Below are 25,540 nucleotides of genomic sequence, written 5' to 3' on the forward strand. Positions count from 1 at the left end.
GAAAATTACTGTGATATATAAACACTGGTCTGGGGTGTGTTATACAATTACTGTGGTATATAAACACTGGGCTGGGGGAGTGTCAGAAAATTACTGTGGTATATAAACACTGGTCTGGGGGAGTGTTATACAATTACTGTGGTATATAAACACTGGTCTGGGGGAGTGTTATACAATTACTGTGGTATATAAACACTGGTCTGGGGGAGTGTTATACAATTACTGTGGTATATAAACACTGGGCTGGGGGAGTGTCAGAAAATTACTGTGGTGTATAAACACTGGGCTGGGTGTGGTGATATAAAATTGCTGTGGTATATAAAGACTGGGCTGGGGGGAGTGTTATAAAACTACTGTGGTATATAAACACACGGCTGGGGGAGTGTTATAAAACTACTGTGGTATATAAACACACGGCTGGGGGAGTGTTATAAAACTACTGTGGTATATAAACACACGGCTGGGGGAGTGTTATAAAACTACTGTGGTATATAAACACACGGCTGGGGGAGTGTTATAAAATTACTGTGGTATATAAACACTCGGCTGGGGGAGTGTTATAAAATTACTGTGGTATATAAACACTCGGCTGGGGGAGTGTTATAAAATTACTGTGGTATATTTACACTGGGCTGGGGTGGTGTTATGAAATTACTGTGGTGTATAACACTGGTCTGGGGGGAGTGGTCTAAAATTACTGTGGTATATAAACACTGGGCTGGGGGGGGGGTGTTATAAAATTACTGTGGTATATAAACACTGGTCTGGGGAGTGTTATAAAATGACTGTGGTATATAAATACTGGGCTGGGGGAGTGTTATACAATTACTGTGGTATATAAATTCTGGGCTGGGGGTGGTGATATAAAATTACTGTGGTATATAAACACTGGTCTGGGGGAGTGTGATAAAATTACTGTGGTATATAAACACTGGGCTGGGGGAATGTTATATAATTACGATGGTATATAAACACTGGGCTGGGGGAATGTTATATAATTACGATGGTATATAAATACTCGGCTGGGGGAGTGTTATAAAATTACTGTGGTATATAAAAACTGGGCTGGGGGTGGTTTTATAAAATTACTGTGGTATGTAAACACTGGGCTTGGGGGGAGTGTTATAAAATTACTGTGGTATATAAACACTGGTTTGGGAGGGTGTTATAAAATTACTGTGGTAAATAAACACTGGTCTGGGGGGTGTTATAAAATTACTGTGGTTTGTAAACACTGGGCTGGGGGGTGTTATAAAATTACTGTCGTATGTAAACACTGGGCTGGGGGGGTGTTATAAAATTACTGTGGTTTATAAACACTGGCTGGGGGAATGTTATATAATTACGATGGTATATAAATACTCGGCTGGGGGAGTGTTATAAAATTACTGTGGTATATGAACACTGCTCTGCGTAGTGTGATAACATTACTGTGGTATATTTACACTGGGCTGGGGGAATGTTATAAAATTACTGTGGTATATAAACACTGGTCTGGGGGGTGTTATAAAATTACTGTCGTATGTAAACACTGGGCTGGGGCAGTGTTATACAATTACTGTGGTATATAAACACTGGGCTGGGGGAGTGTGATAAAATTACTGTGGTGTATAAACACTGGGCTGGGTGTGGTGATATAAAATTGCTGTGGTATATAAAGACTGGGCTGGGGGGAGTGTTATAAAACTACTGTGGTATATAAACACTGGGCTGGGGGAGTGTTATAAAACTACTGTGGTATATAAACACTGGTCTGGGGGGAGTGTTATAACATTTCTGTGGTATATAAACACACGGCTGGGGGAATGTTATATAATTACTATGGTATATAAACACTCGGCTGGGGGAGTGTTATAAAATTACTGTGGTATATAAACACTCGGCTGGGGGAGTGTGATAAAATTACTGTGGTATATTTACACTGGGCTGGGGTGGTGTTATGAAATTACTGTGGTATATAAACACTGGGCTGGTGGAGTGTGATAAAATTACTGTGGTATATAAATACTGGGCTGGGGGGGGTGTTATAAAATTACTGTGGTATATAAACACTGGGCTCTGGGGAGTGTGATAAAATTACTGTGGTATATAAATACTGGGCTGGGGGGGGTGTTATAAAATTACTGTGGTATATAAACACTGGGCTCTGGGGAGTGTGATAAAATTACTGTGGTATATAAACACTGGGCTGGGGGAATGTTATATAATTACGATGGTATATAAACACTGGGCTGGGGGAATGTTATATAATTACGATGGTATATAAATACTTGGCTGGGGGAGTGTTATAAAATTACTGTGGTATATAAACACTGGGCTGGGGTGGTGTTATGAAATTACTGTGGTGTATAACACTGGTCTGGGGGGAGTGGTATAAAATTACTGTGGTATATAAACACCGGGCTGGGGGGATGTTATAGAATTACTGTGGTATATAAACACTAGGCTGGGGGGGTGTTATAAAGTTACTGTGGTATATAAACACCGGGCTGGGGGAGTTGTTTTAATTCATTGCCAGATGTGTGAGCAGGACAGGCTGATCGAGTATGAGAAGGAAAGGGAATGATGGCAGGTAGTTGTGTGTTGTGTGATTAGCCGATTGTAGGCCCAGTTACTGTCTCCATCTTATGTGCTGTAAAAGCTGCAAATGCATGATGTTGTAGTTAATCACACAAAACCTGTGCTTTGACTGCTGTTGACGTGTCATTCATTCTGCCCCTGTGTTTCAAACAGGTTTTCGATTTCATCAGGAAAAGTTACTTGAAGAACTGAAGGATTATAAGTTTGTATTCCCCCAGCTGCTTTCAGGAAGAGGGAAGCGGAGTATACCCATACTGTCTCAGGTAATGACTGTGAGTCAGATCTCCAGGATGATTGCTTCAACTCACTCGAACCCAACTGCTGCAGCTATGACATTGGCACCCAGCCAACAAATCCTCTGTTACTGATTGGTCATGTAGCTCTGACAGAGAAAGAGAGAGAGAGAGAGAGAGAGAGGCAGGGTGATGGGTTGAAGGGTTTCGGCGGGGGGAGGCAAAAGACAGGGCTTGATGCCTGGTGGCGGAAGAGAAGTAAAGAGTTTTGCGAGGGTAGAGAGAGAGGGTGCAGAGGTAAGAGAGAGAGAGAGAGAGGGTGGGGGAGAAGAGAGAGATGGGTGGGTGAGAGAGGTTTAAGCAGTGAGAAATGAGAGAGAGAAAGACAAGAGTGGATGGGACAGAGAGAGGGTAGTCACAGGGAGGCACGGTGGCACAGTGGTTAGCACTGCTGCCTCACAGCGCCTGAGACCCGGGTTCAATTCCCACCTCAGGCGACAGTCTGTGTGGAGTTTGCACATTCTCCCCGTGTCTGCGTGGGTTTGCTCCGGGTGCTCCGGTTTACTCCCACAGTCCAAAAGATGTGCAGGTCAGGTGAATTGGCCATGCTAAATTGCCCGTAGTGTTAGGTGAAGGGGTAAATGTAGGGGAATGGGTGGGTTACGCTTCGGCGGGTCGGTGTGGACTTGTTGGGCCGAAGGGCCTGTTTCCACACTGTAAGTAATCTAATCTAATCTAATCTAATCTAATCTAATTGAAAGGCGTGGAGCTGGAAAAGCACGGCAGGTCCTGATGAAAGAAATCTGCCTGGAATCTCCTGCTCCTTAGATGCTGCCTGACCTGTTTTGACTCTTCCAGAATGACATTTTTGAACTGTGTGACCCTCCAGTATCTGCAGTCCTCACTTCCTCCTCGCAGGAGAGAGAGAGAGAGAGAGAGATGTTGGGGTGGAGGGATAGAGAGAAATGGGGGAAGGGGGCAGAGGTGGGGAACAGGGAGAACATGCTCGGGGAAGATGGAGAGCTATGAAAGGGTTGGGGGGGAAAGAGAGAGAGAAAGAGTGTGCGGAGGTGGGTAAGAGACGGGTGGAAGTGTGAGAGTTGGAGAGGTGATTGGTGTTGGAGGACAAAGAGAGGTTTTGGTGTGGGGGAGAGAGGGAAGTGGGGGGAGAGGGGGAAGTGGGGGGAGAGAGAGGATTGCGGGGAGAGAGGGAGTGTGGTATTGAGTGGGGAAGGGACAGGGTGGGAAAGGTTGAGGAAGAGATGGGAAGGGGAGGGGAATGGCAAAAAAGGGAGATTTGGGGGTACAGAGGGGGTAAGGATAACTGGGGGAGAGTGAACAGAGTGGATGAGGGTGAGAGGGGGTGGTGTGAAGAGAAGGGATGATGGTGAGTGGGGGAGGAGGGATGGGGGTACAGAAGGGATGAGGGTGACTGAGGAGGGGAGAGTAGATGGGATAAGGTGGGGGGAACAGAGGGGATGAGGGTGAATGGGGAGGAAGGAACAGCGGGGATGAGGGTGAGTGGGGTGGAAGGAACAGAGGGGATGCATGTGAGAAACGAAGCTCACTGTTCAATAACTTCAGTCTGAGTCAAATTCCGAAGCAGGTATTTAAGTGTCAAACAAGTAGACACCCTGATCAGAAGGTTACATTATAATTTATACAGGTAAAAACAATGACTGCAGGTGCTGGAAACCAGATTCTGGATTAGTGGTGCTGAAAGAGCACAGCAGTTCAGGCAGCATCCGAGGAGCAGTAAAATCGATGTTTTGGGCAAAAGCCCTTCATCAGGAATACAGTTCAGTTGAGTCTCTCGGTACTCCCCTTTTACCCCGTTGGTTGTTTTTGTTATTGTGCGTAGCCTATCACAAGCTCTAGCTTCACACCGCCTCTGTTTACATCTCCAACTACTCTAAACCTGTTGCCCCCCCCCCCCCCCACTCATATTTATTTTATGCCTTATTTGGTTATCTTGTTCATACTAACTCCCTATGTGCGTGACAATTGCAACTGTCATGTCAATACATCTGTTTCTACCAGTCGACCACCCCCCTTTTCGGTTAGTTATTTCTTGGTATACACCCCCATGATTCCGCCTTGCGATTTCTGCAGAAGCAAGATACAGCTACTTGTAGATGTTTGTGCAAGCATATCCAGCTTAACATACACCCCCCTCATGATTCAGCCTTGTGATTTTTGCAGAAACAACAACATTTGCAAGCGCTTCTCACAATGCGGGTGACTGGGAGGAGGGGGACAGAGGGGATGAGGGTGAGCGGGGGAGGGGGAACAGAGGGGATGAGGGTGAGTGGGGGAGGGGGAACAGAGGGGATGAGGGTGAGTGGGAGAGGGGACAGAGGGGATGAGGGTGAGTGGGGGAGGGGGAACAGGGGGGATGAGGGTGAGCGGGAGGAGGGGGACAGAGGGGATGAGGGTGAGCGGGGGAGGGGGAACAGAGGGGATGAGGGTGAGCGGGGGAGGGGGAACAGAGGGGATGAAGGTGAGTGGGAGAGGGGGAACAGAGGGGATGAGGGTGACTGGGGGAGGGGGAACAGAGGGGATGAGGGTGAGTGGGAGAGGGGACAGAGGGGATGAGGGTGAGTAGGTGAAGGGGAACAGGGGGGATGAGGGTGAGTGGGGGGAGGGGGAACAGGGGGGATGAGGGTGAGCGGGGGGAGGGGGAACAGGGGGGCTGAGGGTGAGTAGGTGAAGGGGAACAGAGGGGATGAGGGTGACTGGGGGAGGGGGAACAGAGGGGATGAGGGTGAGTGGGAGAGGGGACAGAGGGGATGAGGGTGAGCGGGGGAGGGGGAACAGAGGGGATGAAGGTGACTGGGAGGAGGGGGAACAGGGGGGATGAGGGTGAGCGGGGGAGGGGGAACAGGGGGGATGAGGGTGAGCGGGGGAGGGGGAACAGGGGGGATGAGGGTGAGTGGGGGGAGGGGGAACAGAGGGGATGAGGGTGAGTGGGTGAAGGGGAACAGAGGGGATGAGGGTGACTGGGGGAGGGGGAACAGGGGGGATGAGGGTGAGTGGGGGGGGGGGAACAGGGGGGATGAGGGTGAGTGGGGGGAGGGGGAACAGGGGGGATGAGGGTGAGTGGGGGGAGGGGGAACAGGGGGGATGAGGGTGAGTGGGGGGAGGGGGAACAGAGGGGATGAGGGTGAGTAGGTGAAGGGGAACAGAGGGGATGAGGGTGAGTAGGTGAAGGGGAACAGAGGGGATGAGGGTGAGCGGGGGGAGGGGGAACAGAGGGGATGAGGGTGAGTGGGGGGAGGGGGAACAGGGGGGATGAGGGTGAGTGGGGGGAGGGGGAACAGAGGGGATGAGGGTGAGTGGGGGGAGGGGGAACAGGGGGGATGAGGGTGAGTGGGGGGAGGGGGAACAGGGGGGATGAGGGTGAGTGGGGGGAGGGGGAACAGAGGGGATGAGGGTGAGTTGGGGGGGGACAGAGGGGATGAAGGTGAGTGGGGTCGGGGGAACAGAGGGGATGAGGGTGAGCGGGGGAGGGGGAACAGAGGGGATGAGGGTGAGCGGGGGAGGGGGAACAGAGGGGAACGAGGGTGAGTAGGTGAAGGGGAACAGAGGGGATGAGGGTGAGCGGGGGAGGGGGAACAGAGGGGATGAGGGTGAGCGGGGGAGGGGGAACAGGGGGGATGAAGGTGAGTGGGGGGAGGGGGAACAGAGGGGATGAGGGTGACTGGGGGAGGGGGAACAGAGGGGATGAGGGTGACTGGGGGAGGGGGAACAGAGGGGATGAGGGTGAGTGGGGGGAGGGGAACAGAGGGGATGAGGGTGAGTAGGTGAAGGGGAACAGAGGGGATGAGGGTGAGCGGGGGAGGGAGAACAGAAGGGATGAGGGTGAGTGGGAGAGGGGGAACAGGGGGGATGAGGGTGAGTAGGTGAAGGGGAACAGGGGGGATGAGGGTGAGTAGGTGAAGGGGAACAGAGGGGATGAGGGTGAGTAGGTGAAGGGGAACAGAGGGGATGAGGGTGAGTAGGTGAAGGGGAACAGAGGGGATGAGGGTGAGCGGGGGAGGGAGAACAGAAGGGATGAGGGTGAGTGGGAGAGGGGACAGAGGGGATGAGGGTGAGTAGGTGAAGGGGAACAGAGGGGATGAGGGTGAGTAGGTGAAGGGGAACAGAGGGGATGAGGGTGAGCGGGGGAGGGAGAACAGAAGGGATGAGGGTGAGTGGGGGAGGGGGAACAGAGGGGATGAGGGTGAGTAGGTGAAGGGGAACAGAGGGGATGAGGGTGAGTTGGGGGGGGACAGAGGGGATGAGGGTGAGCGGGGGAGGGGGAACAGAGGGGATGAGGGTGAGCGGGGGAGGGGAACAGAGGGGATGAGGGTGAGTGGGAGAGGGGAACAGAGGGGATGAGGGTGAGTGGGGGAGGAGGGAACAGAGGGGCTGAGGGTGACTGGGGGGAGGGAGAAACAGTGGGGGATGAGAGTGACCGGACGTCCCACCTGCTTGTTCTGTCCCTGATAGAGGAAGTGAAACGGTTAACTGTCACTGACAAAGATCGATTGAAAACAAGAGCTGTCCTGATTGAGCTGTTAATGACCGTGTGGATAATGTCACCGATTCCAAATCAAACAGTGAAGGGATGAGAGTCTCTCATCTGGCATGGTGGCTCAGTGGTTAGCACGATTGCCTCATACTGCCATAGTCCTCAGCTCGATTCCAGCCTCAGGTGACTGACTATGTGAAGTTTGTATGTTGTCTGTTTGGGTTTCCTCCTGTAGTCAAAAGATGTGCAGTTTAGGTAAATTGGCTATGCTAACTTATCCATAGTATTCAGCATTAGTCAGGGGTAAATGTAGGGAAATGGGTCTGGGTAGGTTCCTGGACAGAGGGTTGCTGTGGACTTGTTGGGCTGAAGGGCCTGTTCTTACACTGTCGGGATCCTTTCAGGTGCATCACAAAAAAAATTGAAGGTGGTACTTGAAACATTTCAACCATCATTGAAATACTATCCACAAGTTTGTTGATCAGGTAATAAGTTAATTCTTCAAATAGGGATTGGAATCAAGCCAGAACATGTTGAGAAACAGAAATATGCAGAGAATTAAAATTACCCAGATCAAATTACACACTGCAAAGTACTGCCTGCAGTTGCCAGTTGCTCGAAGTATTAATTTAGGAGTTGGGTGGGACTTTGACACGATCCAAGATTCAGTGGTGTTTGTATTTGACGTGGAGCTGCAGTGAGAGTTTGGAGACTGAATGTAAACTGTTGCAGGAACACTGTTAATGTGAGCTGAGTTAAATGGCCAGATGAAACCTGTAAGATGCAGGATGTGGAGGTGCTGGTGTTAGACTGAGGTGGACAAAGTAAAAAAAAATCACATGACTGTAGGTTATAGTTCAATAAAGTTATTTGAAATTGTAACCTTTCAGAGCAACGCTCCTTCATCAGGTGAAGTGTGAGATGGCATACCAATACAGAGTTTATAAGCAGAGGCATCAAAAGATCATAGAATTGGTGTAAGATGGCTGATGGAGAACTCTGTCAGAAAGAAAATGCAAGTTTCAACTGATGAAGGAGCAAATTCAGAATCTGTTTCAAGTCACTACTTCAAGATAATGAAAGGTTTTATCAGTCCCTGCCTAACTTTCCAAACTTCAGTCAGGCCGAGATACAAAAGGTGACATTTCAGATCAGACACTGAATTGTTGGTGTGAGGCCTTCAGAGTCTGTCTCCGAGTTTTACATCAGGCAGGTCTTGTTCCAAAAGCAGGAATTTGTAAAATGCCACACTGACCAACTGTGACTACAAATTGTGTGTTCTTTGAACAAAATAGAATGTATCTGCAAATAAACCAACATCTTGGATGAAATGATTCATCACCCCAGTGATTTGAATGTGTGTGTGTGTGTGCGCATGCACTTGAGAGTGAGTGTGTATGAGTGGGACCAACATGATGTGGAAGTGTTATTGTGTGATTATTGATCAAAATGGTAAATGTAGCAAGAAAACAGGACACTGCAAAAGGGTGAGGAAGAAAGCACCCAGCTACATTCTCCATGCCAACATCTCCCCCAATCAGAGTTCACTTACTGATGTCTCTCTCATGCAGTATGAATGGAGCTTTTCCTGGTGTTTTATTCTTAGTGTTTGTATCACTCCTTACTGGAAGAGTGTATTGGAAATCAAGCTCCACTACTCCCACAACCCTTACAAAAATAATGATTTGAAAAGTTACAAAATTGTTCCCCAGTTTATCTGATTATCGCAACCAGTCTGAAAGAACTGTTTTTATAGTAGACCAGAATTATTATTTATTACAAGTAATTACACTTAAGCCACTGAACAATCAGCATCATGGAATGTGGGTGTTGCTTACTGGAGCAGCATTTATTACCTGTCCTAGTTGTCCTTGAGAAGTTGGTGATGAGCTGCCCTCATGAACTCCTGCTGTCAGTCAGTGTGGCATTTTACAAATTCCTGCTTTTGGAACAAGACCTGCCTGATATAAAACTCAGAGACAGACTGTTGGGGAGAGATATCAAAGAGCAGTCTCAAGTTCTGTGTTCAGAAGTACAATCGATCTTTATTTGAGCTCTTTACCACATTTGCGGGAGAGGCCAGAGACCACTCTGAATCTGGTCTTCATGAGGGGGGTCAATTACCCTCTTAATTCCAGCTCAGAACAGAAAAGAGTCATAGAGATGTACTGCATGGAAACAGACCCTTCGGTCCAACCCGTCCATGCCAACCAGATATCCCAATCCAATCTAGTCCCACCTGCCAGCACCTGGCCCCTCTGATTCCCCAGTGGGATACAGCATTTTTATACACTTCACATTACAATAATTACGTGCAACATTGTCATTGTACCTTCCCCCTTCACCCATACATTCAATCCTGTGAAACACCTGATCACCGATAGACAGTGATATGTACAGCCCTATGTTTCCCACGATCTCATGATGTTTACCAGATATCATATCATCAGGTTGTGGGATCTTAAAATGTATCCCACTAATTATACTCTCCTTCAAACAATTTCTAGACTTGCTTATCTCTAAGGGCTGTTCAAATTCTGTTATTCATTGTATTTATTATTATACCTGTCAAATTCTATTACTCATCTTCTATTTCCCACTGGAGTCTAGATTAGAGTGGTGCTGGAAAAGCACAGCAGGTCAGGCAGCATCAGAGGAGCAGGAAAATCGACGTTTCAGGCAAAAGCCCTTTGTCAGGAATGGAGGCAGAGTGCCTGCAGGGTGGAGAGATAAATTGGGTGGGGGGGGGGGCCTTTATATTTCCCACTGTCCTAATCATAGGAGATACAAGAGGTAAATGTATGGCGCAGGCAGCAACCCAGAGAATACAACCGGGCGGCACGGTGGCACAGTGGTTAGCACTGCTGCCTCATAGCACCAGAGACCTGGGTTCAATTCCTACCTCAGGCGACTGACTGTGTGGAGTTTGCACATTCTCCCCGTGTCTGCGTGGGTTTCCTCCGGGTGCTCCGGTTTCCTCCCACAGTCCAAAGATGTGCAGGTCAGGTGAATTGACCATGCTAAATTGCCTGTAGTGTGAGGTAAGGGGTAGATGTAGGGGTATGGGTGGGTTGCGCTTCGGCGGGGCGGTGTGGACTTGTTGGGCCGAAGGGCCTGTTTCCACACTGTAAGTAATCTAATCTAATCTTAAAAAAAAACCTTTGAGGTCTTTATTTTCAACTTCCTAACTCCCTAAATTCATTTTTCATGACCTCATCCTTTTCCTAGCTAGGTCATTGGTACCAATGTGTACCATGGCGTCTGGCTGCTCACCCTCCCCTTTAAGAATACCATAGACTTGATCTGAGACATCCCTGACCCTGGCACCCAGGAGGCAACATATCACCCGGGAGCCAAAAGAGAAAATGCTGGAAATTCTCAGCAGGTCTGGCAGCATCTGTAAGGAGAGAAAAGAGCTGACATTTCAAGTCTAACTGACCCTTTGTCAAAGCTTTGACCTGCTCAAAAGCCTATTGTAAATCCAAATAGATCATGCCCACTAACTCTCCTTTGTCTAACTTATACAATCATGGAATTCTTGTAGTACATTTGACCCACTGTCTGTCCCAGCACTTAAAAGTGACCCAGCTAGTCCAGCTCCAGCCCTATTTCTGTCGCCTTCTAACTTCATCCCTTTCAAATATACATACAGTTCTGTTTTGAAACCTCCGATGGAATCCCCTCCCCCACTCTCCCAGGCAGCACATTCCAAATCCTAACAACTCTGAGTAAAGATGTTTCTCCTCATTCTAAAAATCAGAAAAGGCAAGGGTCTGAATACCAATCCTTTGGGAATACCACTTCCAACTCGTCTCCAATCAGAGAAATGCCCATCTACACCTACCCTCTACTTCCTTTTTTTAGGAGCCAGCTTTGAATCCATGCTGCCAAGAACCCATCAATGCTAACCAACCTGCCATGTGGCACCATATCAATGCTTTCTGAAAGTCCAAATGTACAATTTCTACACCACTCCCCTCATCCACTGCCTGTGTTACCTTGTCAAAGAACTTAATTAACCTTCCTTTGACAAAACCATATTGACTGTCTGATATTAATTTATTTTTCTATGACTGCATATTTACCTTATCCCTATTATAGCCTCATCTGTTTTCCTGCTATTGATTGTCGTCTTAATCCCACCCTTTCTGCCCATCTGCTGATCATAGAACAGAGAACATTACAGCGCAGTACAGGCCCTTTGGCCCTCGATGTTGCGCCGAACTGTGAAACCAATCTGAAGCCCATCTAACTTATACTATTCCATTCTAGTCCATATTCTTATCAAATGACTATTTAAATGCCCTTAAAGTTGGCGAGTCTACTACTGTTGCAGGCAGTGTATTCCATGTCCCTATTACTCCTTTCCATCCTTTCGATAGAATGTGTATCCTTGGATATTTAGTTCTCAGCCCTGAACCCCTTGCAGCCATGACTCTGTGATACCCACAATGCCAGACCTGCCAATTTAAATCTGTGCTACAAGCTTATTTACCTTGTTTCATTGACTGCGTGCATTAAAGTATAACACCCTCAGTTCTGCATTGACTGCTTTTTTCATAGTTGTCCCTGATCTGGACCTGAAGTTAGATTCCTGACCTTATTGACTTTCTGTGCCCTTACTTGTTCTGGAAACTTTGATACTCTCTGCTGAGCCCTCATAGAGTCATAGAGATGTACAGCATAGAAACAGACCATAGAAATGGTCCAACATGTCCATGCCAACCAGATATCCCAACCCAATCTAGTTCATGTCCCCATCCAGATGCCTTTTAAATGTTGCAATTGTACCAGCCTCCACCACTTCCTCTGGAAGCTCATTCGATACGTACCACCCTCTGTGTGAAAAAGGTGCCCCTTAAGTCCCTTTTATATCTTTTCCCCTCTTAACCTAAACCTGTGCCCTCTAGTTCTGTAGTTCCCCCACACCAGGGAAAAGATTTTGTCTATTTACCCTATCCATGCCCCTCATGATTTTATAAACCTCAAAAAGGTCACCCCTCAGCCTCCGACGCCCCAGCCTATTCAGCTTCTCCCTATAGCTCAAATCCTCCAACCCTGGCAACATCCTTGTAAATCTTTTCTGAACCCTTTCAAGTTTCACAACATCTTTCTGATAGGAAGGAGACCAGAATTGCATGCAATATTCTAACAGTGGCCTAACCAATGTCCTGTACAGCCGCAACATGACCTCCCAACTCCTGTACTCAGTACTCTGACCAATAAAGGAAAGCATACCAAACACCTTCTTCACTATCCTATCTACTCTACTTTCAAGGAGCTATGAACCTGAACTCCAAGGTCTCTTTGTTCAGCAACACTCCTTAGGACCTTACCATTAAGCTCTCACACACTTTAAATTTTTCCACAAATGTTTGCAGTTGAACACACTCTGCCCCTTCCTCCCCACTATGTCGTTTAAAATCCCTATCCACGGCCTTATTTATGTGATTTTACAGGACTCTGATTCAGGTGGCGCCTGTCCAAGTGGAACAGCTCTTTCCTTCCCCTGTTCTGGTACAAATGTCCCATGAATTCAAACCCATTTCCCCCACACTAATCACCATCTCCTACTCAACTGTTACCACCAAGCCAGGGGATCAACCCTGGTTCAATGGAGAGTGCAGGAGGGCATGCCAGGAACAGCATCAGGCAGACGTAAAAATGAGGTGTCAACCTGGTGAAGCTATCAAACAGGATTACTTGTGTGTCAAGCAGCATGAACAGCAAGTGATAGACAGAGCCAAGTGATCCAACAACCAATGAATCAATTTGAAGCTCTGCAGTGCTGCCACATCCAGTTGTAAATGATGGTGGGCAATTAAACAACTCACTGGAGGAGGAGACTCCTTAAATATCCTCATCCTCAATGATGGAGGAGCCCAGCACAGATAAGGCTGACACATTCACAATAATCTTCAGTCAGAAGTGCTGAGTGGATGATCCATCTCAGCCTCCTCCAGTGGTCCCCAGCAGCACAGATACCATTCTTCAGCCAATTCAGTTCACTTCACGTAATAGCAAGAAACAGCTGGAGACACTGGATACTGTGAAGGAAATGGGCCCTGATAATGTTCTGGTAATAGTACTGAAAACTTATGCTCCAGAACTTGCCGCTCCCCTAGCCAAGCTGTTTCAGTACAGTTACAACTGTACCCAACAATGTGGAAAATTGCCCCGATTTATTTTGATAGAAAAAGCAGGACAAACCACACCAAACAATTCCCGTCCCCTCAGTCTACTCTCAGTCATCAGTGAAATGATGGAAGGGATCATCAACAGAGCTATCAAGCAGCACCTGCTCAGTCACACCCAGTTTGGGTTCCACCAGGGCTACTCAGCCCCTGATCTCATTCCAGCCTTGGTTCAAATATGGTCAAAGGAGCTGAATTCCAGACGGGAGGGAAGAGTGATAGCCCTTGACATCAAGGCTGCATTTGACTGAGTATTGGCATGAAGTAGCCCAGGCAAAAATGGAATCAATGGGTATCAGGAGGCAAACTCTCTAGTGGTTTGAATCAAACCTGATACATAGGAAGATGGTTGTAGTTGTGGTGGGTCAGTCATCTCAGCTCCAGGACATCTCTGCAGGAGTTCCTTAGGATAGTGTCCTAGGCCCAACTATCTTCAGCTTCTTCATCAATGACCTTCCCTCTGTCATAAGGTCAGAAGTGGGGATGTTCACTGATGATTGCACGGTGTTCAGCACCATTCATGACTCCTCATTTACTGAAGCAGACCATGGCCAAATGCAACAAGATCTGGATAATATCTAGAGTTAGGCTGAAAAGTGGCAAGTAACATTTGCACCACAAATGCCAGGCTATGACCACCAACAGGACTCACCACAAGAGAAAGCCAGAGGCTAGGAATACTGCGGGAGTAACTCAGCTCCTCCCTTCCCATAGCCTGCCCACCATCTACAAGGCACAAGTCAGGAGTGTGATGGAATATTTCCCACTTGCCTGGATGAGTACAGCTCCAAAAACACTCAAGGAGCTTGACACCATCCAGGACAAAGCAGCGCACTTGATTGGCATCACATCCACAAGCATACACTCCCTTCACCACCGATGCTCAGTCGCAGCGGTGTGTACTGTTTACAAGATGCACTACAGAGATTCACCACAGATTCTCAGAGAGCACCTTCCAAACCCACAGGTACTTCCAGCTAGAAGGACAATGGCAACAGATAGATGGGAACACCACCACTTTCAAGCTCCCCTCCAAACGACTCACCACCCTGACTTGGAAATATGTTGCCATTTTTTCACTGTCACTGGGTCAGGATCTTGGAATTCTCTGCTAAGGGCATTGTGGATTAGGCAGCATCCGAGGAGCAGGAAAATCGATGTTTCAGGCAAAAGCTCTTCGTCAGGAATGGAGGCAGGGAGCCTTAATCAGGGCTTTTGCCCAAAACGTCAATTTTCCTGCTCCTTGGATGCTGCCTGACCTGCTGTGCTTTTCCAGCACCACACTGATCTAGACTCTAGTTTCCAGCATCTGCATTCCTTACATTTGCCCAAGGGCATTGTGGGTTAACCCACAGCATGTGGACTGCAGCACCTCAAGAAGGCAGCACACCACACCTTCTCAAGGGCAATGAGGGATCAACAATAAATGCTGGGCACAGCCAGGATGCCCACATCCCACAAAATCAATCATTAAAAAAATGTTTTAGTCACACATTTACCTGTTTAATGATACCTATTTCTCCCATCTTCTCTTACAACACATTCTAGGCACCTCTGTGTAAAAAAAACCAAGCTTGTACATCTCCTTTAAACTTTCCTCCATCACCTTAAACCTATCCCCTCAGGCTTTGACATGTCTACTCTGGGGAAGAGACTCTGACTATCCACCTATCCATGCCTCTCATAATTATATATACTTCTATCAGGTCATCCCTCAGCCTTTGACGCTCTGGCAAAATCAATCTCAACTTTCCTAATCTAATATACTCCAATCCAGGCAACATCCTGATAAAGCTCTTTTGCATCCTTTCCAAAGCCTCTTCCAAAAGTGTGGGAATGAAAACTGCACACAATATTCCAAACATGGCCTAACAAACGTTTCATACATCTGCAATATGACTTGCCAAATTTTCTACTCAATTCTCTGGCCGATGAAGGCAAGCTTTGATTTGATATGATCTATTGTATCACTGGTCACAGGCCTCTAGTCTGAAAAACAACCTTCCACCACCACCCTCTGTCTTCTACCTTTGAGCCAGTTCTGTATCCAAATGACTAGTTCTCCCTGTATTCCATAAGATCTAACCTTGCTAATCAGGCTCCAATGGGGAACTTTGTCGAATGCCTTACTGAAGTCCATATAGATCACTTCTACTGCTCTGCCTTCATCAATCTTCTTTGTTACTTCTTCAAAAAACTCAATCAAGTTTGTGAGACATGATTTCCCACGCACAAAGTCATGTTGACTATCCCGAATCAGTCCTTGCCTTTCCAAATACATGTACATCCTGTCCCTCAGGATTCCCTCCAACAACTTGCCCACCACCGAGGTTAGGCTCACCGGTCTATAGTTCCCTGGCTTGTCTTTACTGCCCTTCTTAAACAGTGGCACCACTTTGGCACCATGTTAGCCAACCTCCAGTCTTCCGGCATCTCACCTGTGACTATCGATGATACAAATATCTCAGCAAGAGGCCCAGCAATCACTTCTCTAACTTCCCACAGAGTTCTCGGGTACACCTGATCAGGTCCTGGGGGTTTATCCACCTTTAATGCGCATTCCTTTGAAATAGGCATCTTTAAATACTTGGTTGCCTCCACTATGAGGACAAAGTGAGGACTGCAGATCAGAGCTGAAAATGTGTTGCTGGAAAAGAGCAGCAGGTCAGGCAGCATCCAAGGAACAGGAGAGTCGATGTTTCAGGCATCAGCCCTTCTTCAGGAATGAGGAAAGTGTGTCCAGCAGGCTAAGATAAAAGTTAGGGAGGAGGGACTTGGGGGAGGGGCGTTGGGAATGCGATAGGTGGAGGGAGGTCAAGGTGAGGGTGATAGGCCAGAGTGGGGTGGGGGCGGAGAGGTCAGGAAGAAGATTGCAGGTTAGGAAGGTGGTGCTGAGTTCGAGGGATTTGACTGAGACAAGGTGGGGAGAGGGGAAATGAGGAAACTGGAGAAATCTCAGTTCATCCCTTGTGGTTGGAGGGTTCCCAGGCGGAAGATGAGGCACTCTTCCTCCAACCGTCGTGTTGCTATGGTCTGGCGCTGGAGGAGTCCAAGGACCTGCATGTCCTTGGTGGAGTGGCAGGGGGAGTTGAAGTGTTGAGCTACGGGGTGGTTGGGTTGGTTGGTCCGGGTGTCCCAGAGGTGTTCTCTGAAACGTTCCGCAAGTAGGCGGCCTGTCTCCCCAATATAGAGGAGACCGCATTGGGTGCAGTGGATGCAATAGATGATGTGTGTGGAGGTGCAGGTGAATTTGTGGCGGATATGGAAGTGTCCCTTGGGGCCTTGGAAGGAGGTAAGGGGGGAGGGGGGAGGTTTCCAGTTTCATCATTTTTCCTCCCCCCACCTTGTCTCAGTCAAATCCCTCGAACTCAGCACCGCCTTCCTAACCTGCAATCTTTTTCCTGACCTCTCCGCCCCCACCCCACTCTGGCCTATCACCCTCACCTTGACCTCCCTCCACCTATCGCATTCCCAACGCCCCTCCCCCAAGTCCCTCCTCCCTAACTTTTATCTTAGCCTGCTGGACACACTTTCCTCATTCCTGAAGAAGGGCTGATGCCCGAAACATCGACTCTCCTGTTCCTTGGATGCTGCCTGACCTGCTGCGCTTTTCCAGCAACACATTTTCAGCTCCACTATGAGGACCTCCACCAAAGATATAACTTTCTCCTGTACTGACCAAAGGATCATGAGGTAGTGCAGAAAGAAGCTATTCAGCCTGTTAGGGATGCCCATGACTGAGCAACACAAAATGGCTAATGGCTGCCTATGGCTAATGCTGCAGAACATGGCTGACAGTAGTTGGAGAGCTTGGAAAAATATTTGATTAATGCAGTCTTCAGAGGAAGAACAATTAGTACCTCTGTAGAACCAAGGTAACAGAACTGACATAGAATATGCAGCTGCAGTTTTTTATGCATGAGACATAGATAAGAACATCTCATACTATGTTTAATTAATGTGGCATGGTAGCTCAGCAGTTAGCTCTATTTCCTCACAGCACCAGGGGCCTGGCTTCAATTCCAGCCTCAGGCACCTGCCTGTTTGGAATTCGCACATTTTCCCCTGTTTGCATGAGTTTCCTCCCACACTTCAAATATGTGAAGGTTAAGTGGATTTCCATAGTGTGCAGGGATATGCAGATTAGGTGGATTAGCCATGGGAAATGCAAGGTTATAGGTATAGGGTAGGGGGGTTAAGTCTGTTTGGAGAGTTGGTGTGGATTTTGTTGGGCCAAATGGCCTGGTTTGGCACTATAGGCATTTTATGAATTAGCGAATCACTCTTGAATTACTTAATCAATCTGTTGCAATACTAATGGTAGGTTTAATTAAGATCCTTCAAATAATTATAACCAGAGGGTGCTGTGACATTGCTTGTTTACATTCTGGGAATGGACTTCATGAGCATCTATGTCCAGCGCAAACTGGCCTTAGGAACCAAGGTAAATCAAGACAAGAGCAAGGCCATGTTCTTTGGGAACTGGGTCAACTGATCCTTTGGATAACCTGAAGGTGCTGGGAGTATGGTTCAGAGGGGCCTGGGCATACACAAAATCCTAGGAGGTGCACATCACCAAGGTGAAGCAGAAACTGATCCTTTGGGAGTGCTTGCTCCCTCTGCATTGTGGGTAAAAAGCTGGTCAGCAGGTGTTGTACATAGTACAGCCCTGGTCCATCCCCCAAAACTGTGCTGTTTCAGTCATCTGGGCCATCTTCCATTTCACCTGGAAGTCTAAGATAGACCAGGTCAACAGAGACTTCCACGTCCAAAACTCTGGATAAAGAAGGGAAGAACATACCCAATATTGTCCTCATCCTGATGGTCACCATTGAGTGTGGCTCATCAAGCTGTGTGTCGACTCTTGGTACACAAACACCAAATGTCATTATATATTGAGTTGATAGCTGTTCCTGGCATTGCAAAGGATGGGACTGGCCTTGTTGCTTTGGAACACTCCAAGTATTTATAGTCATAGAATCGGTGCTGGGCCCTCTCCTTTTCGTCATTTATATAAATGATTTGGATGTGAGCATAAAAGGAATAGTTAACACCAATTTTGGAGGTCTTTAGATTACTTACAGTGTGGAAACAGGCCCTTCGGCCCAACAAATCCACACCGACCCGCCACCCACTCCCATACATTTACCCCTTCACCTAACACTACGGACAATTTAGCATGGCCAATTCACCTGACCTGCACATTTTTGGATTGTGGGAGGAAACCCATGCAGACAGGGGGAGAATGTGCAAACTCCACACAGTCAGTCACCTGAGGCGGGAATTGAACCCAGGTCTCTGGTGCTGTGAGGCAGCAGTGCTTACCATTGTGCCACTGCACCGTCCACCAGGTGTAGTGGACAGTGAAGAGGGTTACCTCAGATTACAACAGGATCTGGACCAGATGGGCCAATGAGTTGAGAAGTGGCAGATGGAGTTTAATTCAGATAAATGTGAGGTGCTGCATTTTGGGAAAGCAAATCTTAGCAGGACATTTCCACTTAATGGTAAGGTCCTAGGGAGTGTTGCTGAACAAAGATACCTTGAGTGCAGGTTCATAGCTCCTTGAAAGTGGAGTCGCAGATAGATACGATAGTGAAGAAGGCGTTGCGTATACTTTCTTTTATTGGTCAGAGCACTGAGTACAGAAGTTAGGAGGTCATGTTGCATCTGTATAGGACATTGGTTAGGCCACTGTTGGAATATTGCGTGCAATTCTGGTCTCCTTCCTATCGGAAGGATGTTGTGAAAGTTGAAAGGGTTCAGAAATATTTACAAGGATGGTGCCAGGGTTGGAGGATTTGAGCTATGGGGAGACGTTGAATAGGCTGGTGCTGTTTTCCCTGGAGTGTCGGAGGCTGAGGGGTGACCTTATAGAGGTTTATAAAATCATGAGGGGCATGGATAGGGTAAATAGACAAGGTCTAGATTTAGGGTGAGAGGGGAAAGATATAAAAGGGACCTAAGGGACAACGTTTTCACGCAGAGGGTAGAACGTGTGTGGAATAAGCTGCCTGGTTAAGTGGTGGAGGCTAGTACAATTGCAACACTTAAAAGGCATCTGTATATGAATAGGAAGGGTTTGGAGGGACATGGGCTGGGTATTGACAGGTGGGACTAGATTGGGTTGGGATATCTGATCAGCATGAACGAGATGGATCGAAGGGTCTGTTTCTGTGCTGTACATCTCTATGACTGTGTGTAGGGGGTGTCAGTGAGTACCTATCTAATTTTGATGAATTCTTTTCTCCCTGCACAGGTGTGGTATCCAAATCACATCAGGATCTCTGTGACTCTGGAGGGAAAGGATTTAATACTGGACCTTGAGCAGAATAGGTGTGTGAGTATTTCATTGCAGAATGGAGAATTCTGGGTTTCTGTTAAACTCTCCCTGTCCAATCTGTGCATGGAGTCAGACCACACTGTTTCAGTTCAATCAAGGGTTTCTCAGTCTCCAATGGACAACCAGTCACAAAACAAATCCTCCAACCCTGTAAAGATTTACAAGGATGTTGCCAGGGTTGGAGGACTTGAGCAATAGGGAGAGGCTGAACAGGCTGGAGCTGTTTTCCCTGGAGTGTCGGAGGCTGAGGGGTGACCTTTTATAGGTTTATAAAATCATGAGGGGCATGGCTAAGGTAAATAGATAAGGTATTTTCACTGGGGTGGGGGAGTCCAGAACTAGAGGACATAGGCTTAGGGTGAGAGGGGAAAGATATAAAAGAGACCTAAGGGGCAACGTTTTCACGCAGAGGGTGGTACATGTATGGAATGAGCTGCCAGAGGATGTGATGGAGGCTGGTACAATAGCAACATTTAAGAGGCATTTGGATGGGTATATGAATAGGAAGGGTTTAGAGGGATATGGGCCGGGCGCTGGCAGGTGGGACTAGATTGGGTTGGGATATCTGGTCGGCATGGACCAGAGGGTCTGTTTCCATGCTGTACATCTCTATAACTCTATGACATCCCTCCTCTATAAATCCAGGGACTTGGGCCTGTTCTTTCTCTTGTAGCCTCTCCTGGGATATTTTCCCACCTGGACCAGTTCCTCTGATGCAGCCTCAGATATAGGGGTGAGTATTGGACCATAGCCAGCCTCTTGCACCCAGAGTATCTAGGAAGAAATTCATCTTCTTCTTCAGGTGCTAAAGGCATCAAGGCTGTGATATCCAACGTGTCCACCTCAGAATCCAAGGATTCTTTGACGTTGGACAGAGGGGGAGGATCCATGATTCCAGCAGCCTTCCTGTCTGTTCTGAGGGGCTTCTGCTCTGTTTGCGAGTTTGCAGCTTTCATGTGGGTCCGTGTGCTTGTGCACAGCTACCTCTTCTACCCGAATCTTGCACATCACAGGGACCTGAACTTGTGTCAACCACACCTCTTACTTATGCTACTTCTGTGGTTTTGGCACCAAACTTTATCATCTGAAGTAAAGGAGGAGTTTTGTGTCTGGCATTGGCATTACTGATGCTGGTTCACCACTGTCTCCCAGGAAATCCGGGAAGATCTGTCTTAGCCTGGTACAGAGTCTTCTTCCTATTAACAACTCTGCTGGAACTATCCCAGTAGCTGTCTGAGGAGTGGTTAGATAATCAAACAGGAACCAGATCAGTTTACCATTGAGTGAAGCTGTAGGTGGTATCTTTAAACCTGCCTTCAGACTTTGGTCTGCTCTTCCCACCAGACCAATGCACGATGGATGGTATGGTATTGTTGTTAGGAGAAAGTGAGCATTGCAGGTGCCGGAGATTGGAATTGAAGACTGTGTTGCTGGAAAAGCACAGCAGGTCAGGCAGCGTCAGAGGAGCAGGGGGAATCACCTTTTCAGGCATAAGCTCTTCATCAGGGATGGTGAAGTTAACTCTTCTGCTCTCCGAATGCTGCCTGATAGTTTGTGCTGTTCTTATATGCTGAATGCCATTCGACTTTAGGAAATACTCAAATTCCCAGCTGGTAAATGATGGCCCGTTGTCTGTGATCAACACTTCTGGGAGCCCGTGTATTCCAAAAGATACTCAATAAAGTTTTCTATCAATGTCCCTGTGTTTGACGAATGAACTCCATTTATACCTAACCACTTTGAGTGCGTGTCCACAATAACTAAGAACATTGAGCCCATGAAAGGGCCAGCATAGTAACTGGGTGTAGGGTTTGTCTGGCCATTCCCACAAATGTGGGCGAGCTGCTGGTGGTAATCTTTGTTGGTGCTCTGGGCACTGTCCCACCAATTGGATATTTGCATCTAATCCTGGCCACCAGGCATAACATGTCCCCAGCATCTTCATCTCCGAAACCCCGGAAGACTCTGGTGGCATGTGACCTTTGCTCAGGGTAATCATCCTTACTCCCATAATAAAATGCCCCCACCTTTGAGAATCTGGTCTCACCGGGAACATAAAGGTTTCAGTTCTGGTTGTGATGGTTCAATTGTGCCAGGACCAGACTTTTTTGCATCCAAAGTCTGATTGTCAGCAGTGACCAGTGTGTATCTAAAAAGTTAAAATCCAGAATGGAGTTTTCCAGGGGAGGTACCACTGGTGGTGGACCTGTCAGCAGGAGGCTGCTCAAGGCAACCACATTTGCTACTGGGCCTCCCAGACGGTGTTCCAACTTATAATTGTATGCACATAGAATGAGAGCCCTGAAACTATGAGTGCATGACCTTGTCTTTTTTGAGTAGTCCTAGCAGGGGCTTGTGTTATATTGCCATTACAAATGTACATCTGTAAAGGTATTGGTGGAACTTACTCCAAAGATGGCTGCCAAACCTTCCTTCTCTATCTGGATGTATTGTTGCTTGGCATCAGCCAAAGTCCAAGAAGCGTTTGCTTTCAGGCGTTCCTCTCCACTGGGCCATGGGTGAGCCAACACTACCCCAATATTGTCTGGGGAGGCATCACATGTTGGCACTACAACGTCTTGAGATCATGGTGTGCCAACATCTTAGACAACAATAACCACTTCTTCATTTCCCTAAAGCCTACATCTTGGCTCTGAGACCATTTCCAAGGCTGACCCTTTTTCAATTTCAGATGTAGGGATGCCAGGGTGTGCATGAATTTTCGGTAATTATCCATCAATCTCAGGAAAAGCCTAAGCTCTGGTACAGATGTGGAAGGAGGGACACCTTTGATTGCCCTCCCTTTACCTTCCAACAACCCAGTCTTGTTTATTCTGTTGCCCAGGTAGGTCACTTGGGGTGCCTGGAACACACATGGTTCCTTTTTCAGGACATCTGTCTACTTTGGAGAAACGTCTAAGCACTCTGTCCAAGTTCTCAAAGTGCTCTTTATTGGTCGTCCCATCCATTAACACGTCATCCAGATAAGTGGCAACCTTGTAAAAAAATTCTCCATCGTCCTCGGAAAAACTGCACAGGGACTGACGATACCCCAAATGGCAATCTTGTATTTTGGGCACAGACTCTAATGGGGATGGATTGGAGCTTACTTCTGGGAATCCTCATCTAACTGCAATTGCATGTCCACATGGCTGATGTGTAGCTCATGACGGACAGCCCCTGCCCCCACAGCCCCACGCCATCTTTGCTTCTAAATCCCCAATGCAAAGGAATAGGTATTTATCCAGCTTCAAGCAGTGGCCTACTATTTGTTTAAAATCCCCACAAAGTGAGCAGTCAGACTTCACAATCAGTACGATTGATGGTGCCCAATCCACAAACTGTTCTGCTTTAATGGTTCCTTCACTTTCTAGCCTCCTGATCTCAGCCTCGACATAAGGCAAATGGCACTGGGTGGGCCTTGTAGAATCGTGCAATTACTTCTTGATTGACACACAAGGTGGCCTGGTCTCTCTGATAGGCCCTTGACCTTCCTGAAAACCCTTTGGGTATTTAATTAAGACTTCACTCAGGCAGCCATTTTCAACTGAAAAATGTTGAGCCCATCACGGTGATTGCTTCTCAACCAATTTTGTCTCATCAGAATTGGGTCCAAGCCTTTTACAACAAAATTTGATTCCATAGTGTGGAAATAGGCCTTCGGCCCAACAAGTCCATACTGACTCTCCAAAGAGTAACCCACCCAGACCCATTCCCATTCCCCTCTGACTAATGCATCTTACACTATGGGCAATTTAGAATGGCCAATTTACCTAGCCTGTGGGTGGAAACCTATGCAGACACAGGGAGAATGTGCAAACCCAACACAGACAGTCGCTCAAGGCTGGCAATCAAACCTGGGTCCCTGGCGTTGTGAGGCAGCAGTGCTAACCACTGAGCCACCGTGCCACCCTAACTTCTCATGTGAGACCAACCGAAGTTGTACCCATCATCTGTAAAGGTTCCCCTATGTACATTCACAGTCTAACCAAGGTTTTACATCAACTTAAGTGTTGGAGTCCAGAGTGAATTTTGTTAAAGGCTGTTGTAATGGCTGCACTGGTATCGACACTTACTAGAACTAGGTGACCATTTAACCAGATGTTTATTTTGATTGGTTCTGATTTGGATATTGTTAAGCAATTTAAGTGTTCCAATCCACTTGTTGGTGGACTTTGCAGGGTGTGCACTCTCCTGAATACTCAATTTAGGTCTAGTCCATACACTGGCAGAACTACAATGGCTTCAGCCTGGATCTTAAAGAAAATGTTAACTGTTTGGCTGGGGGTGGTGGGGGTGGTGGGGGTGGTGGGGGGGGTGGTGGGGGTGGTGGGGGGGGTGGTGGGGGGGGTGGGGGGGGTGGGGTGGGGGGGGGGGTGGGGGGGGTGGGTGGGGGGGGGGGGGGGGGGTGGGGGGGGGTGGGGGGGGGGGGGGGGGGGTGGGTGGGGGGGGGGGGGGGGGGGTGGTGGGTGGGGGGGGGGGTGGGGGGGGGGGGGGGGGGGGGGGGGGGGGGGTGGGTGGGGGGGGGGGGGGGGGGGGGTGGGTGGGGGGGGGGGGGGTGGGGGGGGGGGGGGTGGGTGGGGGGGGGGGGGGGGGGGTGGGTGGGTGGGTGGGGGGGGGGGGGGGGGGGGGTGGGTGGGTGGGGGGGGGGGGGGGGTGGGGGTGGGTGGGTGGGGGGGGGGGGGGGGGTGGGTGGGTGGGGGGGGGGGGGGGGGGGGGGGGGGGTGGGTGGGGGGGGGGGGGGGTGGGGGTGGGGGTGGGGGTGGTGGGCTATCCTGTGGGCTAGTGGCTATCCTGACACACCTTCCAGCCACCTCAAGGACAGCCTGGGACGACAGCGTGTAGGGTAGCCCACAAGCCTTCTGGATCTCAGCCTGCCCCGACGCACCTTCTTGCTCTCAGCTGTTCTGAGACACCTTTCGACCACCTCTAGGATAACCAGTCCTGATTACCCTTTCTCGGGATGACAGTGCTCAGATCGGCCTACCCACCTTCTTGCTCTTGGGCCAACTGTCGTCAGGGTGGTCTACCCACCCTCTGGCTTTCGGGACTGCCTACCAACCTTCAGGTTCACAGGATGGCCTACCCACCCTCCGGCTCTCGGGTGACAGCTTTCAGGACGATCATGAGCCTCCCAGCTCACAGCAAAGCCTGCCAGACCCAGGGACACACAAGATAGTGCAGGTGATAGACCCAACAAACACCACAATACACAGTTAATCACCAAAACACAGAGTCCTTTCTGGTGCATAGAGTCCAAATATAGAGTCTTCTAAATATAGAGTCCATTCTCAGGAACGGAGTTTACTCCAGTTTTTGAGGTGCATTGTCCAACATGGAGTCCACTTCAAACTGCAGAGTCCACTCCTGAGGCAGCAAATACACACCCCACAGGTGTTCAGTCGCCATGGAGTCCTGGCCCAGCCTTGGAAAACCAGGCCCACTCAACAGGAACAGTACATAGTACAGGTGCAGTTAACTCACAGGGGTTTGGTCTACTCCTGAAGGAAAGGTCTCCTCCAAACTCCAGGATACAGCAACTGCTCACCTCCCAGCACACACACAGGTGTTCAATCTTCAGAGGCCTAGTCCAGGGCTAGGCCTCCCCACAGGAACAGCTCCTCTGGTAAAATGTATGTCTTCCACAGGGCTCAGTCAAACACCAATAAAAAGTGAA

The 25,540-nt window shown here is 48.4% G+C and overlaps 1 protein-coding gene across 2 annotated transcripts in view; it reads left to right on the forward strand.

Moving 5' to 3' along the window:
• Positions 1-25,540, forward strand: part of LOC140481854 (disintegrin and metalloproteinase domain-containing protein 12-like) — a 313,597-nt gene that overhangs the window by 7,148 nt on the left and 280,909 nt on the right. For both annotated transcript variants that reach the window (XM_072578423.1, XM_072578414.1), the window contains exons 2-3: positions 2,734-2,843; positions 19,780-19,856. In XM_072578423.1, coding sequence (XP_072434524.1) covers positions 2,734-2,843; positions 19,780-19,856 — 187 coding nt within the window. The remainder of the gene's footprint in view (positions 1-2,733; positions 2,844-19,779; positions 19,857-25,540) is intronic.

The sequence above is a fragment of the Chiloscyllium punctatum genome, chromosome 1 (genome assembly GCF_047496795.1).
Source record: "Chiloscyllium punctatum isolate Juve2018m chromosome 1, sChiPun1.3, whole genome shotgun sequence".
Lineage (NCBI taxonomy): Eukaryota > Metazoa > Chordata > Chondrichthyes > Orectolobiformes > Hemiscylliidae > Chiloscyllium > Chiloscyllium punctatum.